Source organism: Prionailurus viverrinus, chromosome C1 (genome assembly GCF_022837055.1).
Source record: "Prionailurus viverrinus isolate Anna chromosome C1, UM_Priviv_1.0, whole genome shotgun sequence".
Taxonomy (NCBI): domain Eukaryota; kingdom Metazoa; phylum Chordata; class Mammalia; order Carnivora; family Felidae; genus Prionailurus; species Prionailurus viverrinus.
Window position 1 is genome coordinate 111962250 of NC_062568.1, and position 18972 is coordinate 111981221.

The 18972-nt window shown below is 45.3% G+C and overlaps 1 protein-coding gene across 2 annotated transcripts; it reads right to left on the reverse strand.

Moving 5' to 3' along the window:
* Nucleotides 1-1125: 1125 nt before the first annotated feature.
* On the reverse strand, nt 1126-18523 carry HAO2 (hydroxyacid oxidase 2). Of its 2 annotated transcripts, XM_047872546.1 has the most exons (7): nt 18393-18523; nt 16529-16680; nt 14324-14607; nt 12224-12433; nt 7468-7626; nt 7027-7096; nt 1126-1679 (listed from the first exon to the last, which is right to left on the reverse strand). In XM_047872546.1, exons 1-7 carry the CDS (start codon nt 18521-18523, stop codon nt 1624-1626), a joined length of 1062 nt encoding a protein of 353 aa, XP_047728502.1. In that variant the 3' UTR covers nt 1126-1623. The 2 variants fall into 2 exon arrangements, with proteins under 2 accessions (XP_047728502.1, XP_047728503.1); XM_047872547.1 differs by lacking the exon at nt 12224-12433.
* Between the last annotated feature and the right edge of the window lie 449 nt (nt 18524-18972).

An 18972-nucleotide genomic window follows, 5' to 3' on the forward strand; every position in this document is an offset into this window, starting at 1 on the left:
AGAATAAGTTAATGGCAGATTGCAGGGAGTGCTGAGAAGGGGAAGCCAGGGTGACATGGGTCAAATGGAGCTTGCTCTAGATAGGATAGTCATGGAAGTCTCACCTCATGGGGGAGGGGTGATATTTAAGCTGAGATCTAAATGTCAAGAAAGATACAGCCATGGGAAGAGGATGGGGAAGGATATTTTATGCAGAGGGAAGAGTAAGTGTGAAAGTCCAGAGGCAGGGAAGAGTTTTGCTTGTTTAAGGAATAAGAGGGAGACAGTACGGCTGGGGCATGGTGAGCAAACGGTAGAGTGCTGGAAGGGTCTGCAAGAACCAGACATGCAGTGCCCAGGGAAGAGCTGGGGATCAGTTTGCATTTCCACCAAATGAAATGGGAAGCCACAGAAAGGCTTTGAACAAGTGAGACAGAGGATTTGCTTGTACTTGAAAAACAATCTCTTTGGTTGTTGGATAGAGAACAGAATGTAAAAAAGGAGCAAGTGAGACCACAGAGAAATGAGTCTGGGGGCTATTTATTTACAACGTTGATTTCCATCCCTAACTTTCTTGAAGTCTATGATGTCAGTTCTTAGTGAGGTGCCCCTGCTTTAGGAGGCTATTTTAGCTGACTACTGGTGTGGGGAGTTACCCTGCGAGGGTATCTATTCATTTTTTTCATCTCTCCTTTCATTCATTTATCTTTAGTCTGTCCACCCATCCATCTGTCTACCCATCCATCCATCCATCTATCTTACAGGTATTCATCAAGATTCTGCCAAATGCCAAACCCAGTATCAAGTGTACAGCTTCTTGCCTGGAGCCATGTACAATCTACTTGTGGAAAAAGACATGCAACTAACTAAATAAACAAACATATCGTATTGTAATAGGTGTTGTAATAGCAGAATGTGCGAAGTACAATAGGAAGAAATACCTAGAAAGTAGCCCATAGTAAGGATAGGTGACATCTGTGCAAGGTCTTGAAAGATGAATAGAAATTTGCCAAACAATAAAAGCTACCATTTCCTAAACTTCTACTGGGTGCTAAGCATTGCTCTGTAAGGTTGACACACATTATCTCATTTCTTTCTCTCGACCTCGCCGGCTAGGTAGAGAGATTGAAAAAACTTTCCCATTGCAGAGCTGGTCAGTACCAGTCCTGACTGTTAAATCCAGGCCTGTGTGGCTCCAAAGCCTAGGTTTTTACCTGTATGGTTTCCTTATTATCTACACACAGGAGGAGGATTTTTGTGGGAGAACAGTTTATACATATAGCTCTTCTGTACAGAGTGTCAATTTACATAGTTGGTTCACAGAGTTATATAGGATACTCAAAAAAAAAGAAATCTGCTAGCCATTTCAGTCATTATTGGCCCATGCTTTTAAGGTTTTTTTTTCTTTCAGAGGAGGAGTTCAGGCAAGAGCATATAACAAACAGTGAGGTAAAGGAGAGCGTGTCACCTTTGAGGAAGAGGAGGGGTCTGGGGCCTGAAGTACAAGGGATGGAGTGGTTGAAGGTGCAGGGGATGAGCCTCTGGGTAGGAGAGGGGCAAGGCAGGAAGGCATCGCACACCATGCTGTGAGTTTGTCTTCTCTCTGTGGGCAACCTCAGCAGTCTGCTCATTGGCCTTCTTCCTTTACAGCCTGGAGAACTGGATCATGTCCTGATTGATCTCTGCAACTGACTGGCAACCTAAAAGAACAAAGCAGTTAAAAAGCTTATTTCTCTGTGGGGCACCTGGGTGGCTCAGTCGGGTGAGCATCCGACTCTTGGTTTCGACTCAGATCGTGATCCCAGGGTTGTGGGATCGAGCCCCGTGTGGGGCTCCACGCTGAGCATGGAATCTGCTTAAGATTCTCTCCCTCTGTAAAATAAAAAAAAATTTTTTTAAAAAGGTAGATGAAGATACTGGATGAGTAATGTTATTCTGATTGCCTTGAGAATTATTTTGTGAGCCTGTGCCCGTGTCCTCTTTCAACACAGCCATGTCAAAATGGCACAGTAAAAATATGTAAACACCATTTTAGTATTTAAAAAATCAATTCATATGGGCCATAAATACACTTGACCTTTATCTGAGTGCTGATAAGGCTCATGGATATAGGAAGTATCTTTCAGGGAAAAGTATGAGTCAGAAATAAGAGATGGGATGAATATTTCATACAGCAGTTGCCTTCCAAGGGAAAGCTCTGCAAGATGAAACGTACTTCTTTAGTGGAGGAGCTTCATTAAAATGCAAACTTAGAACTGTAGATGAGATTGGACACAGGGAGTGAGTGAAGACAGTGACATCAGACAAGAAGCACGAGGAGCGGGGAGGAAGAGAGGGTAGCGTGTCGGTACAGACCGGGGAGTCGTGGCCTTGAGTAGAAGAGAAATCTCTGGTGACGATGAAGCAGAAGGACTTGAAGGCCAGGTTGTGTAATGATTAATTTAAGCTGTTTCCACATGGGCGATGTGTGTACCCTCACCTCTCAAAACACAGCTTTAGCATAATGTATCACCAAAATATCACCCATGGAAGGCTTTTCCCCCCCTAAAAAAAGGAAACATAGGAAAAAGTTGGGTTTCACGCCTGGGTTGATTGTAGTGGACAGAAGTGTCAGGCATGGGATGCATAAATAGCCCACAAACTGAACTCATACAGCAGAAGCAGGACCTCGGTGCCAGAGGCGGCTCTCCTGAGGATGGACAGTGGTCTTAAGAGCTTTGGGTTTCCCCAGAGCAGAGGATAGTGGGTCTCCACAGAAGGCAGACCTACTCAAGGAGCACAGAGATGCCAAAACAGAATCGCCGGTACGTATTGTAATAAAAATCATATGCAAACGATGTAAAAATGTCTCCATAGTTGCCTCAGAGTCATGCTGCGATTGCATTTTGGGACAGTTGGACACACAAGCTTTGGTAATGCTTCTGTACTTATCTCTCCTCAGATTGGGTTCTGGGTCTCATGCAGTACCAAGGGCACCGCCCTGCACTTGGCAGAGACTCCATGAAAGGTGGGGAGAGAATGCATATTTATAACTTTTTCCTGCTTTTTCATTACTGCAAATTAGGAGGCTATTTACACTAAAATGTTTCTGGCTACTTTAACCCGGAGTGAGTAATGACAAACAATAAACCTCAAGAAGGTTCATAGACTTTTTAATTCAGCCTCGCCGCCTTATGAAGGACGAGGCCTTAGTGAGGTCTGTGCAGCCTCGTGTTGGTGTGATTTATATGTGGACATTTTCCAAGACCGGTCCTGGTTCTAACCTTTCTGTAAGATAATTTCAGCAATTGGTCTCACGGTGAGAAAAACATGACCTAAAAAAATTTTTTTATAGTTATTTATTTTTGACAGAGAGAGCAAGGGGGAGAGTGGCAGAGAGAGAGAGGGAGACACAGAATCTGAAAAAGGCTCCAGGCTCTGAGCTGTCAGCACAGAGCCCCAGGCGGGACTCAAACTCACGAAATGCGAGATCGTGACCTGAGCCGAAGTTGGACGCCTAGCTGACTGAGCCACCCAGGCACCCCAAAAAACCGTGACTCTTAAACTTATTTTGCTATCAGTATAGGGTTCTCCTTCCGAGACTGTACGTTACAGGGTCATAAGGGAAAATATCGCACATCTCCAGGGGAATTGGGAGAGAGAAATCATATTAACTGATCCCTCCTGAGTGCCGGTTTTGTGTCAGGTGTCTCAACGCACATTGTGTGCGGAAGGGCTAGGGGGTGACAGAATCTAAGGGGGTTCACGCTGTGATTTTGCATTTTAGTGAGTTCTACCAAAATCCCTGCCCAAGATCCCTTCACCCCGGGGACTAGTCTGGGGGTCTTCTCTGGGGGAGGGACTCTTATGCAGAGGATGCCAATGGAAGCCCTTCTGCCTCAGTTTCTTATTCTTTCTCTTCTTCCTTCTTCCCTGTGCCACATTTGGTTGCGATTACTAATTTTTCTGTATCTACACTTAAAACCATACATTCTCATTGCGGAACAGTTAGAAGGAGGGGAATATAAACTGTCTGCCATAAACGTGCTCACAGTTTGGTGTCTTTCTTTGCCCCCTTTAAAAAAGGGTACTCTCCACTCCATTTCAGAAGATTTTCCAGCCACCATTTCTAGCCCAGTGATTGTGAAGTGTAAACTCTGGGCAGAATAGAAGAGGTTTGTTATTGTGAATCCCCCCCAACAGGCTTCTTTCTGTTAAAAGAAGATCAGGCATCATTGGCAAGGATGGAAAAAAAATTTGGGGGAGCAGCGGAAGTCATTTCAACCTCCCAGAATCTGTAGAAGCTCATGGGTCTTCCCATCTTTCACCCCCTTCCGTCCCAGGGGCAAAACACACCAATATGATATCTATTCACACTCGTGCCTCATGGGCTCATGCCCATGAGGAGGGATCTTGGTGACCCCATGTCATTTACTGACTTATCTTCATAGGCTTTGAATAGTATGATTCCAGTTCAAAGCTGAATTTTTTTTCTTGAATTAATCTGCTCAGCGGAAAGGAGGCTGGTGCTGGCGTTAATGCTGATCTAAGTTTTCTAATTTGTATCATTCAAGCCCAAAAGGTTGAGTCCGCAGCCCAAATGGGCACTACTAACACAACTTGTCTTGCTCGAGGGCAAGACACTTGTCTAAATATCAGACCAAAGCCAGACTTGAGAAGAACCTGGATGCCTTGCCTTGTGCCTGGCACACAACAGACGCTCCGTAACATTTATGGTAACAAGTTAATGAAAGAAAATGGTCTTGATTTCACATCAGAGCTCTTGATTGTTTCCTTAGCAAAGACAATCGAAGACAGAGCCTTTGGCCGTTGGCACTGGGTAGGTGGTTCTCTTCTGTGAGACCGTTCCAGGCATTTTAGGACATTTAGCACCTCTAGTCCCCCAGCACTAACTACCTGCAATACCCACCTTGCCATCTTGTGCCGACTAGAAAGAAAGAAACTAAAAACTCCAAACCAAATCTTTCTGAAGACAGCAGTCATCATCTTAGTTTAAAAACTACTATTTTATAGGTCACTGGGATCCCAGGCTCTGCTAAAAACTTGTACATTTCTATGAGCGCTGCTTTACAAGAACTTGGTTTTCGAGTGAAATCCACCTGCATGTAACTTCGAGACGTTCACGTTTGTCCAGCTGTGGTCACACAGGATGACACTTCTCCCTCTCCCCCCTTCTCTCCTCCTGTTGTATCTATCTCCCCAGTTCCTCCATGCCTCCTCCTGGACATAATTTCTCAACTCCTCACAGTTCATGAATGTTACTTAAAAGATGATTCACAGAAACACACCCAACAAGCCTGATGTGACCTGAACAGGCCAGAGTATAATGGGACCCTCTTTCCCATAACCTGAAATTGCATCTGCTTTTGTAGCAAAGGTATCACGTTCTGCGTTTGTGCTCCATCTTTGGAACATCTCTTCCCTTCTCTCTCTTTTGGGTGGCCACTGGGCCGGGGAAAGCTAAGCCAGAAGGTGCCTGTTCCGTAGCCCTCATGCCTTCCGCTCCAAATCAGGAAAAGAATTGTAAAAGTTTGGGCACAAAAACGGACACTTAGATCACAGAACAGACTAGAGAACTCAGAAATAGACCCACAAACCTATGGCCAACTGATCTTTGACAAAGTAGGAAAGAATATCTGATGGAATAAAGACAGTCTCTTCAGCAAGTGGTCCTGGGAAAACTGGACAGCGACACGCGGAAAAATGAACTTGGACCACTTTCTTACACCATACACAAAAATAAACTCACAATGAATGAAAGACCAAAACGTAAGACAGGAAGCCATCAAAATCCTAGAAGAGAAAGAAAGCAAAAACCTCTTTGACCTTGGCCGCAGCAACTTCTTACTCAACATGTCTCCAGAGGCAAGAAAAACAAAAGCAAAAATGAACTATTGGGACCTCATGAAAATAAAAAGCTTCTGCACAGCGAAGGAAACCATCAGCAAAACTAAAAGGCAACCAATGGAATGGGAGAAGGTATTTGCAAATGGCATATCAGATAAAGGGTTGGTATCCAAAATCTATAAAGAATTTATCAACTCAACACCCAAAAAACAAATAATCCGGTGAAGAAATGGGCAAAAGACACAAATAGATGCCTCTTCAAAGAAGACATCCAGATGGCTAACAGACACATAAAAACGGAGTCAACATCACTCACCGTCAGAGAAATACAAATCAAAACCACAATGAGATACCACCTCACACCTATCAGCATGGCTAACATTAACAACTCAGGCAACAACGGATGTTGGTGAGGATGCGGAGAAAGAGGATCTCTTTTGCACTGCTGGTGGGAATGCAAACTGGTGCAGCCACTCTGGAAAACAGTATGGAGGTTCCTCAAAAAGCTAAAAATAGAACTACCCTACGACCCAGAAATTGCACTACAAGGTATTTATCCAAAGGATATGGGTATGCTGTTTCAAAGGGACACATGCACCCCCATGTTTATAGCAGCACTATCAACAATAGCCAAAGTATGGAAAGAGCCCAAATGATGTCCATTGATGGATGAACAGATAAAGAAGATGTGGTATATATATATATATATATATATATATATATATATACAATGGAGCATTACTCGGCAATCAAAAAGAATGAGATCTTGCTGTTTGCAACAACGTGGATGAAGCTAGAGGGTATTATGCTAAGTGATATAAGTCAGTCAGAGAAAGACAAATATCATATGACTTCACTCATATGTGAAATTTAAGATACGAAACAGATGAACATAGGGAAGAGAAGCAAAAATAATGTAAAAACAGGGAGGGGGACAAAGCAGAAGAGACTCTTAAATACAGAGAACAAACTGAGGGTTGTTGGAGGGGATGTGGGTGGGAGGATGGGGTAAATGGGCAAGGGGCATTAGGGAGGACACTTGTGGGGGTGAGCACTGGGTGTTTTACACAGGGGATGAATCACTGGAATCTACTCCTGACATCATTATAGTAGCCCTATATGCTAACTAATTTGGGTGTAAATTGAAAATAAATAAATAAACAACAATAACAACAACAAAAATAATTGTAAAAAACTTACCTGTGAGGGCCATGCAAGTGTGGAACTCGTTTTTTATAATGTTCAAAAGTTCCTTAACACCATCTTCACCCTGCTCCCAAGAATGAGGGCGGGGGAGGGGGGGGACACAAAAAGAAGCGTGAAGGAACATTCTGACCATGGGCTGAGTATCAGGTCTGGGTGTGCTCACAGCTGGGAGGGGGTTGCAGAACAGGGATGTCTGCGGAATTGGAACTATGCTGGGAATACGGGGCAGCAAAGAGGAAAAGATGGGGTGAGGGCGCCTGAGAATGTGTACCCTGTGGCAGAGGAGGCGTGGGGATCCAGGCAAGGGGGGACTGGCCCTCAGAAATCTGTGGCACCTTGAGAAACGGCTAAGCTTGGAGGGCAAACCACAGGAAAGTGTGGAAACAAACAAGAAGCCCAGTATCTTCTGGCTGGGTCTCACTTTGCCACTCTCACCTTGTAGGCAAGACCCCACAGGATTGGTCTCCCCAGAAACACACACTTAGCCCCAAGGGCCAGAGCCTTGAGCACATCGTTGCCAGTTCGGATCCCACCATCCAGGTACACTTCCATTTTCCCTTTCACAGCAGCCACCACTTCTGCCAAGGCGTCAATCTGAAAAAGAGACACGCAGGGCTGGAGGGAGTTCCGTTTTCACTCTTGGGGGTCATGGGACAGAGATGGCCCCTCACCGTGGCTTAGGAACAGGAAGTCCAAGTGTGGGTGAGGTCTACCAGTGTCTTCCCTTCCCATGCTCCAGCTGTGCTTCCCCTCCCCTCCCAGAGCAGTGCAGCTGTGTCCCCAAGCCCCGGGGACTTCCTACAGGCTCTCCTTCTTGCCATTTTCTGCCCTGACAGAGCACAGCTCCTCTCTAACTCGTTCAGCTGTCTGTAGCTTGGAAGAAACTCTTGGTTCCTCTTCACATCCTAAAGGAGACATTTCCATTTATGGTGTTCAGTTTAATGTTCTTTTTTTTTTTATGTTTATTTATTTTGAGAGAGAGAGTATGTGTGAGGCAGAGGAGGGGCAGAGAGAGAGAGGGACAGAGGATCCAAAGCAGGCTCTGTACCAATGGCAGCGAGCCCGTCGCAGAGCTCAAACCCATGAACTGTGAGATCATGACCTGAGTCGAAGTCAGACGTTTAAACGACTGAGCCACCCAGGCGTCCCTTTCCTGTTCTTGTTTCTAAAGGACATTTTGACTTTTGATTTTCTTCTACCTTCTCTGTTTCTAGGGTGGCACAGGCAGGAGTGTTCTCCATCACTGGGGCAGTGGGTGTCGTTGGCAACGAGAATGTGACCAGCTTTGGCCCAAGTGTCCGGACCCCAGGCTGTCTTGTGTAACTGGGCTACACCTTGTTCTCTGCACACCACACATGAACAACTTGTTCCTGGCTCCCGTGTGGGTTATCGGAGACATGGGGGGGTGGGGATGGAAAAGCAGCAGTACTGTAGAAGTAAGGAAAGGCAAAACTAAAGCAGCTTATCGGGGTGCCTGGGTGGCTTAGTTGGTTGAGCGGCCGACTTTGGCTCAGGTCACGATCTCGCAGTCTGTGAGTTCGAGCCCCGCATCAGGCTCTGTGCTGACAGCTCGGAGCCTGGAGCCCGTTTCAGATTCTGTGTCTCCCTCTCTCTGGCCCTCCCCCGTTTATGCTGTGTCTCTCTCTGTCTCAAAAATAAATAAATGCTAAAAAAATAAATTAAATAAAGCAGCTTATCACTTGGCCTGGCTTCTCCCCAGACTTTGTCTCCCACCTTGCCTCCTCAGTCCCTGGCCTCACCGACCCATGGTGCCCCAGACCGGGCTGCGCCCCTCAGCGCCTCTACGTCTAAAAGGAGGGGTAATGGGAGAGTCTGGGAGGAGGGTCCTTGAGGACAGCGTTCTGGAACTGCCTCTGGGCTCCTGTTCTGTGCCTCTTGAAGGGACAACTGGAGAGGAGGAGAAACTGGACGCTCGGGGGACTTCTGCTGCCAAAGGAATCAGTGGGAATTCTACCTCTATGAGATCCTTTGGCCTAGACTGAACAGAATATGAAATCAGGGAGGAAAGGACTTTGTACTCTAGTTTACAAGTGGAGAAGAACAGAATACATTTTATTTTTTAAAAAATTTATTTAATGTTTTTATTTATTTTTGAGACAGAGACAGAGCATGAGCAGGGGAGGGGCAGAGAGAGAGGGAGACACAGAATCCGAAGCAGGTTCCAGGCTCGGAGCTGTCAGCACAGAGCCCGACGCGGGGCTCGAACTCACGGACTGTGAGATCATGACCTGAGCCAAAGTTGGACGCTTAACCGACTGAGCCACCCAGGTGCCCTAACTGAATACATTTTAGACTTACATGTGCTAATTGGCAAGAATGCATGTCCAAATAAGGGGTATTTTTATAGCCCCAGTGTGGTATTATTTGGAATATTCCTATGATGTTGTGAAAAAGAGATAAATGTATCTGTGCAAACTCTTCCAATGAGCCGTATTGGACAATGGAGGTGAAGGAATTTGAGAACAAAGGAGTGAATTTGAGCCTCGGATACAGTATTGCTTTAGAGTTACTTTCAATAGGTCATGATAGGACATTCATTAGAGCCTTCTGGCTACAGCTAGCTTACCCTTTTCCCAGGCCTCAGGAAGTAATACAAGGAGTGTTAGATATGGAACCTTCTAAAAATGGGAACTTCAAAGAGTCATACTCCTCACAGTGAGGCACTGGCCTCAGGCACAAAACTTAAGTGTGCCCAAACACTCAGATAAATAACATTTGAATGCAATATTTAAAAAATCAAATGGCAAACTTTGACCTGTGAGCTGAAGGGCAGCGGGTGTGTGTGTGTGTGTGTGTGTGCGTGTGTGCTTGTTTTTGTAAATAAAGTTTACTGGATCTGGGGCCAGGTCAGTGGTGAGATGAGTGGAGGTAGGTTATGCAAATACAAAGACAGATCCTATCTTTATTTAAAATGTTGATATTTTAGGGACACCTGGGTGGCTCAGTCGGTTGAGTGTCTGACCTCAGCTCAGATCATAGTCTCATGGTGCATGGATTCGAGCCCCATGTTAGGCTCTGTGCTGACAGCTCGGAGCCTGGAGTCTGCTTCAGATTGTCTCCCTCTCTCTCTTGCCCCTCCCCTGCTCACTCTCTGTCTCTGTCTCTATCTCTCTCTCTCAAAAATAAACATTAAAAAAATGTTGACATTTTATTCACCATGGATTATTGGGCATTAATTTAAATGTTTTAAATAGTGCATTAAACTATTATTTATCTTACTAAGCTTTTCTGGCACCCTCTCAAATTTTGAGCCAGAAGTGGGTACTTCACTAGCTTCACACTAATCTCGGCACTGGCCCCCAATGACCTTGGTTTTGATTGTTCAGTCAGATGTCTTGGGAGAAGAACATGTGGATCAGCATGATGGGGAAGGAGAAATTCTCTCTCTGGCTCCTGCCTTTACCAACAGGCATTCTCTTTTGAGGAAGTGCAGTGAGAAGTGTAGCCTCTTTCACCACGTATTACTCAGTCCTCCCCAAGGAAGCAAGAGTGGCTAAATGATTCATGAGAGAGAGCCTACTGCATCGTATTTTATTAGAGTTATTTCAAGGGTGAACGTTCGACTCTATTTGCTGCTTGCTGGTGATGGGCTCTTTCTTGCTTTCTGTTCCTATCTATAGACACAATTGCGACTGCCCAGGACCTGCTATAATCTTTTGCAGCCTGTTCTGCCAGTTCCTGGGTGTGTGGGAGGAAACCTGTGGGCATTCTCACAGGAATTGGGTGAGAGAGCTAGCATGTGCTCTGCAGATCTACTTTCTCCAAGGGTCATAGGTCAAGATTTGGGATGAGAAGTAGGAGGCCCGACTATTCCCTTCAATCAGCTCTTACGGAGAGGCACGGCACACGGTGCCCCTTGCTCTCCATGTGGGCTTACCATTCTGTGTCTGTTCTCTCTCAGTGAGAACCTGGAGGGTTCTCCCTTGGAAAGGAAGAAGGGGCAAGTGATTGGCACCTGAAACCTCCAAGCTTCACAAGCCTTGAAACGTACAGATTGGCTAATGAACCTTCTACATCTCCCGGAATTCATCTTCAAGACTGAGAGAGTGCTAAAGATTTAAGAACAGTGTTTGATGCTATTGTTTAAAATAGTGAAAGCTTGGAAGTCGTCGGATGTTCGATGATAGGCTGTTGGTTGTATAAATTGCCCATTCCTACTCTATACCATTAAAAATGAGAGAAACATATATATTGCACTGAAGTGATGCTCTTAACACATCGGTAAGTGAAAAGAGAAAAATTACAAAACCGTATGTAGCTTTTTAAACCCAAGATGCCATCTTTGCCTTAAGAAGTAGATGAAAACCATTACCAAAATATTGTCGCTAATGAGAGTGATGAAATTAGGGGTGATTTTTATCTTCTTCTTTTTGCATATGTATATTTTATAATTTAGCTGCAGTGAACATGTTTTATTTACATAATAAAAAGGCCTGAAAGAGAGAAAAAACCCTACTTCCCTTTCTTAAAATAAATCAAGTAGGAACAGAAGAATCTCTTGAAAAATATAAGTGATATATGTCCATGAAAGTAAATCAACAATTCATTCCCATTTAAAGATTCTTTCTCTGCCTGCCTCCTTTTCCTCCGTAATGGGCGTACATTCAAAAGATGGGGGGGGGGGGGATTACAGACTGTCACAGATTTTTAGAAGAGGGTTCGTATGGCATTTTTTAGTTTTACTGTGAAAGATGGTTATTTATTAGTTTAAGTGAGGCAGTGTTCCTTCCCAGGATGTGTGACATGAGAAAATATGTCCTTATACTCCATGCACACAGGCGGTCTTTGACTGAACACTTCTTCCAGAAGGTAGGAAACCTCAGCGCCTTTGGAACGTCTCTCCTATTGACATTTAACCACTAATTAACTGTGTGATCTTGGGTAAGTTACTCAACATCCTTAAGCTGCAGGATCCCCATCTGTAAAAGAGTGATAATGATCCTATTCTTGTAGGACCATTGTGAGATTTAGAGATGTCATATGTGAAGTTTGGAAAAAGAACCTGGTACACAGTAGGCTGTTAGTGATGAAAAGTCCTTGCAATTCACAGGTATATGCGGATACCTAGTAAGGGAGACGAGAGAGTGTAGGCCAAACTCCACAGGGTACCTTCCTGTGGGTACGCATGCACACACACACACACACACGCCTCTGAAGTTACCCTACTTACAGAGGCAAGAACGTCATCTAGCTGCCTCCCACCATGGTTGGAAACAATGATGCCATGGACGTTGTGCTTCACGGCTAACTCTGCGTCCTCTTTTGTCAAGATCCCTTTAAGGATAATGGGCAATCGAGTTATGCTCTGAAGCCAGGAGAGGTCATTCCAGCAGATGGATGAGTCAATGGGGGACATCTGGAAATAAGGCATTGAAGTTCTCTGTGGGGAAGAAATGAGAGCTTTGGTTTTTTTAATTTTTTTTTTTGAGAGAGAGAGAAAGGGAGAGAGAGCAAGCGAGCATGGGGGAGGGGCAGAAAGAGGGAGACACAGAATCCTAAGCAGGCTCCAGGCTCTGAGCTGTCAGCACAGAGCCTGACGCGGGGCTCAAACTCATGAACCATGAGATCATGATCTGAGCCGAAGTCGGACGCTCAACCGACTAAGCCACCCAAGCGCCCCAAGAAAAGAGAACTTAGACCTGAGCTCCTTTAAGATTATTTGATCCATTCCAAAATGAGACAGTCAGATAGCCACCTTTCATTAGCCTTAAAAGAGGAGCCACAGAATCAACAACACTGCCGGCTCCTTTTCCTAACAAACTTTGTGCAAAAGAACTGCTATTTCAACTGCTTATTCATTAACCCTTAATTGTGTCCCTGATCAATAATTATGCTGGAATCTGCAGATACAAAGGCAAATAAGACATAATCCCTACTTTAAAAGAACTTAGAATATAGTAATGAGGTGGATAAGCAAAGGCACGTCTAGGCCTGTGTAACATGTTATGTTTGAGATAGGCACAAGGTTATAAGCACTAAGAAATACCTCAATAATCCTAAGTCAGATACTACCTCATATTTAACCTTGGCTTACCATGTGAATAAAATATCCATCAATCCCAATGTGTCTCTGGGATCTGATATAAGGGTTCCAGAAAATCCAAGGCTAATTTGTGGTGAATGAGTAGAACTGTTAACTCACTTGGCTCTGTATCACAGCCATTCACTAGCTGAAAAGCCCGGTATCATTATTGCTGATGCAGCCAAGGCATTCCAATGTTCCCATGATTTTCTGTATCTGGGGCACTCCGTTGCATCTGACTAGGATTTTTTAAAAAATGTTTATTCTTGAGAAAGAGAGAGAGAGAATCCCAAGCAGGCTCCACACTGTCAGTACACAGCCAAACGTGGGGCTTGAACCCACGAACCATGAAGTCACGATCTGAGTTGAAACCAAAAATCGGATGCTTAATTGACTGAGCCACCCAGGTCCCCCTGACTGTAGGGTTTTAATGGGGAAGTGGCCTTTGCAGTCACCTATTTCAGAGATTCCAAACAAGTGTGCTTTTGCAGCTCCAGGAATGAGTTCCAGGTGTAGAGAGATTCTGACCCTCAGTTCTTAAGGCAGCAGGGTGGGGCCTGGGCTGACTACACTCCATGGGCCAGTCACCCTGTCTACGAGCAGCCTCTTCAGGGGTTAGTTAACTTAAATGTGTCATCCAAAATTATCATTTTCTTTTTTTTAATTGTTAATGTTTATTTATTTTTGAGAGAGAGAGAGAGAGACGGAGTGTGAGAGAGAGAGGGACAGAGAGCGAGAGAGAGAGAGAGAGAGAGAGACACAGAATCCAAAGCAGGCCCCAGGCTCCAGGCTCTGAGCTGTCGGCACAGAGTCCTATTCGGGGCTCCAACTCATGGACCCCGAGATCATGACCTTAGCCAAAATCAGACACTCAACTAACTGAGCCACCCAGGCGTCCCCCAAATTATTATTTTCTAAGTGTCCCATAAAGTAGAAAATGTAGGAAGAACTTATTTAATTTACTCTCCTATGCCATGAAGAAATCCTTTCCGATGCTTTCCTATTTCTTAGCGCCCAGCCCTGGCCTGACCACTTCTTTCTGGTGACAAGTGGATAGCGCCAGCAGTGAGGACATTGTGTGTTACGTTCTGTTCTCCTGGAAGCCCTGGACAGCAGGAAACGTGGCATCTGCAGCATCTGGCAAGAGCAGGCATTCCATGCACTTTTGTGGAAAGAGAGAAGGGAGGAAGGAGAAGAGGAAATCTGCCTCCTGTAATGCCTGCCCGTCAGATCTGGTATCTTTCCTACCTCCTTAGGCGAGTGAAGGTCTTTGAGCAGTAAGTTCAGCTTTAAGTCCAGTTGGTTTCGGATGTCATGTCGCCTGTTGCCCAGTTTGGGCACATCCACAGTGATGACCAGAGCTTTGAAACCCAGGGATTCCACCCTCTGGACCAGCTGTTTGCTGAGCTGCCGGTCTGGATGCACGTAGAGTTGGAACCACCGGAGGCCCCTGGGGGCAGTAGCAGCAATGTCCTCCAGGGCACAGGTGGCAAATGTGCTGGTGATGTAGCAGACCCCGGCTGCTTGGGCCGCTGCAAAGCAAACAGTACAGCTCAGGTGGGAGGGCAGGATTCTGGAAGGGGCTGAGAAGCCCTCCAAGTCTGTGCCGCTCTGACCAGCTTGCCCTGACAGTGAAGGTAAAGCTTGACTTCATTCTGCTTCCCGCTAGGGCAGGAGGGAGAGGGGGCCTTAGATCAGGCTGGGAGGCCCAATCCTGTCTGGGTCCCCTGCTGTATAACCTGTTTTCCAAACCCTGTTGTCCATGGTCGGTATTTCCAGTTGGAGGTGTCACTTAGTCCCCAGAACCATGTTGGACCTGCTACAGCTTTCAGATGGGAGAACGGGCTGCTCGTGAACTTGTTAAGGAAACAGAAGGGAACCAAGGGTGAGGAAATGTAATTCCAGTGGAGAAGGCTGAGCTTTGTCCTGGGAAAAGCATGCTATCTGAGTTAGAAAAATGTCGACTCCTCCCCTTCTTAGTTGTGTGGCCGTGGGTCTCATTTTCTTCGTCTGTAAAATGGGGGTGGGGGGGCTACTACTACCTCTCCTACAGAGCTGTTGGGATATTAAACAAGATACTAGACATGGAAGCATTTTTAAAATTACTAAGTGACGTGCTGTACATATGTTAGTGATAACGAGGTTGGCGAGGGTGGTGGTGACAGTGATTGTGACACTGCGGCATATTTCTCATTTCCTACTTTAATCATTGTTTTCAGTAGGATTCTCCAGCAGGTTAATGTCACTACCATTCAGCAGCCCACGGGCAGAGAATCTGGCCTAATCAAGATTTAATATTTTGGGGCACCTGGGTGGCTCAAGTCGGTTCAGCGGCCAACTCTTGATTTCAGCTCAGGTCACGATCCCATGGTTGGTGAGTTCGAGCCCCACATTGGACTTTGTGCTAACGACTCGAAGCCTGCTTGGGGTTCTCTTTCCTTCTCTCTGTCCCTCTCTTCCTTTCAAAATAGATGAGTGAGTAAATAAATAAATAAATAAATAACTTTATAAAAAAGGTTTAATATTTTCAATCCCTAATATCAACAGGAGATACCCCATTCTTTTGCCCCACTCCAACAACAACACCACACGTTCAAGCATGAACTTTTGGGAAAGTAGTCCTTGTCCTGTGGGACATTCATATTTCAGCCTGGCCAGACTGGGTTCCTAACCAGACAGATGTCATTTGCGACTCTAGAATCCTTGGATTCATTACTTCCTCTATCACAGAGTCAAAGGAAAAGATCCCAGAGAGGCCCTGGGCAACCTGCAAATAAATTATTTCCTAGATTTGGCCTATAGTAAAGATTATAAAGGGAGTCATAAGACTATTTTTAGCCTCTCACCTCCCTTCTTCCTTCTCTTCTCTCTCTTTCTCTCTCTCTTTGGCAGAGAGGGATGAGAGAAGAGAATAAGGGGCTCCTAAGAAGAAGACACACCCAATAAAAGCCTTTTTGTCATATAAGATGATGAAATCAGTCAATGAGAAGGGAAGCACAACATTGGGGCAGGAACACCTGTCAGGGCCTTTGTTAGGACATCATGCCATGAATCCCTCCTCATCCGAAATCCAGAGACCATTCAGCTCCAGCCCTGACCCATGAGAGGTCAAAGAGAGCCCTGTCTTTGAAGTCACACTGAGAACCCCTTTCCCCACAGACTACGGTGGCCTGCACCCCTCCTTTGAAGGATGGCTTGCTCGATTTCCACATCCATTTATCCTTAGCCCCCTCTCTAACCACCCATTATTATGGAAATGGATGTTTTCTCACTCTTAGGTGAAATGTTATACAAACATAGCGTTAAGCATCCTTTTTCCCGCACACTCCTAAATTGTGGCCAGATTGCTGTCCCTGAACTCCTTCTAAGAGAAATCCTGCTACTGCTCTGAAGGACACTTGCGTGCTTCGGGGCCCCCAGGGAAGGGAGCCTCAAGGTGTGGTTGGTTCATACCTCTGGCTGTGCTCATTTCTCCATCCGGCCAGACGAGGCAGTGGAAACCCGTGGGTGAGATGCAAATGGGGGCAGTGATTTCCTCCCCTTGGATTGTGGTCCGGGTGTCCACGTTTACCACATTTTTCAGGTACCGGGGACGGAGGCGGATTCTGTGCTCAGCAACAAAGAGTTTTCTGTTGGTGGGGTTATATGCAGGTGCTGCCTGGTGCCGGGCCTCCAGATTCCCATGCAGGAATACACCAGACTGGGACCCAAGAAACCTCTGGGGGTGGGGGGTCAGTGGGCTCATTAGGCCACATAGACCAACTTTCCTTCAGAAAGCCTTTCCCAACACCCTGGCCCACCTTAACCCCACTTTCTCTAAACCCCCAGTGCACCTATGGTTCATATTGCCTCTGACCTTGCTCTGGCACAGGTCTGTGTCTTTGAGTTTTGTCTGTCTGAGCAGACTCTCAGCACTTGGATGCTTTGGTTGATTTACCATACCTAGCAAGAATTAGAAAGGAAAAGAATAAGCAGGAAGGAGTTCGAGGATCTTCCCTCATGGGTTACAAACAAGCCTCTATAAAGTAAGAAAAGGTCACCGAAGGAGGACAAATCCCAGAGCACGATCATGGCGGAGGTATTGTTTTGTTTTGTTTGTTTTTGTTTTTTGCTAGAGGCAATTCATTTGAAGATTTGACTTGACTACTTCTTTAGAAGAAGGCGGGGAAATTCATAAATCATAAATATATAAAACACACTTTTAAGTCCAATAGATACTTGGCCTCAGGGTCCAAAAATGCTTGTTTTTCACAAAATATCATACACAAACGTAGAAAGGTTTGCTAGAAATACTGGTTGTACAAACTTGTGTTACTTCGTGAAATGGAAGTAGTAATCCAAATTTCATCATTGTCTCATGGAAGCAAAATGAGATAAAGCAAGGAAGGGGACTAAAGGTAGTACTAAACAAGTATGAAAATACAGAACATCGTGTTCACCTTGTATCCCATTTTTCAGTTTTCTCCTTACCTCTCTACTACAGGGGTCAGCAAACTTTTTCTGTAAAGGGCCAGATAGTATTTTGGGTTTTGTGGACCATACATCTGTCACAGTTATTCAGCTCTGCTGTTGTGATGCAACAGCAGCTGTGGCCAATACGTCGATGACAAATGTAATTTAAATGGTTGGTTCTAATAAAACTTTATAAACACCGAAATTTGAATTTCATATAATTTTTACATGTCACAAATTATCATTCTTCTTTTGATTTTTTTCAACCATTTAAAGATGGGAAACAAAAATTCTTAGCTTGTGGACCATCCAAAATTAGGTGGTTGGGCCCAATGTGGCCTGTGGGTTCGTTGCTGCCCCGTGTTCTACCTGCTGCTGTTCCAGCCCAGTTCTTTTCCCTTGAAATCAACCTCTTTCCACCCCTAAGACTCTTTGGGTCTCCATATGTCCCATGGACATATTTCTCGATGTACAGTCTCTCCTTCCAGCCAGAAGTTTAGGAACTCAGGAGATTTAGGCTTACCCAGCCAGCTTCTCCTCTGGGCCCAGGTAACTGGGGACCCTGGACTCTTGTCCTATCTTGTCAGGTGGCAGAGTTGCTGGGATATAGAGGGAGGGTGACTCACGCTAGTTCTGCAGAGCCACTAAGATAAGTTTTCTCTCCATCCATCCTCTTCCCAACCACCTGCCCACTCCCCACCAAAAAAAAAAAAAAAAAAAAAAATTAGCCTCTGACAAAGCCCAAAATGAATATATCTTGACTACTTTGTGTCCTCTGCTGGCAAAAAGCAGGGCTGCTATGCTCCAAGGACCTCTCAACTGGTGCACATGAACTTAACAATAGAAAGGATACAGAAGACCAGACCTTTTAAAGGCTGCAATGTTGTCATCGCGCGTGAAGCTGTCATCTGCTCCGCCTTCAATAAAATCCCAAGTTGACTTGGGCAGACGCTCCCGGGCAAAAGCCTGAAAGTCTGTCAAACAGGCCAAAGGCATTTCTGGACCTTCAGAAGAAAATCCAAAACCAAACAAAGACCCAGTCAGAATATGTCAGAAATAGAGGACAGGGTGAATGTGGAGGGCTCTGTATGGCCTGGTGCTATTTGGATTCAACATTAACTCCCTTGGATTCCTTCTTTCAATGAGGGTAACTGCCAAAGATGCCGATCCCCCTGCTTCTATTCTCCCACCCCCATTCCCAGCTGCTGATTGTCTGGCTTTCTAAATATCCCTCACGTCTGTCCCCTCGTCTCTACATCCGCCACCTCAGGTCCAGTTGAGGCCTTGCCATTTCTCGTAAGATTATTACAAAAGCTTCTTATCTTTGTCTCCTAGCCTCCAGATTCACTGTCTATCTTGTCTCCCTCCAGCTTCTGGGATCTTTCTGAAACACAAGTCTGATCAAGTGCCCCTATGATGGTGTTCACAGCTTTCTTGGACCAGCT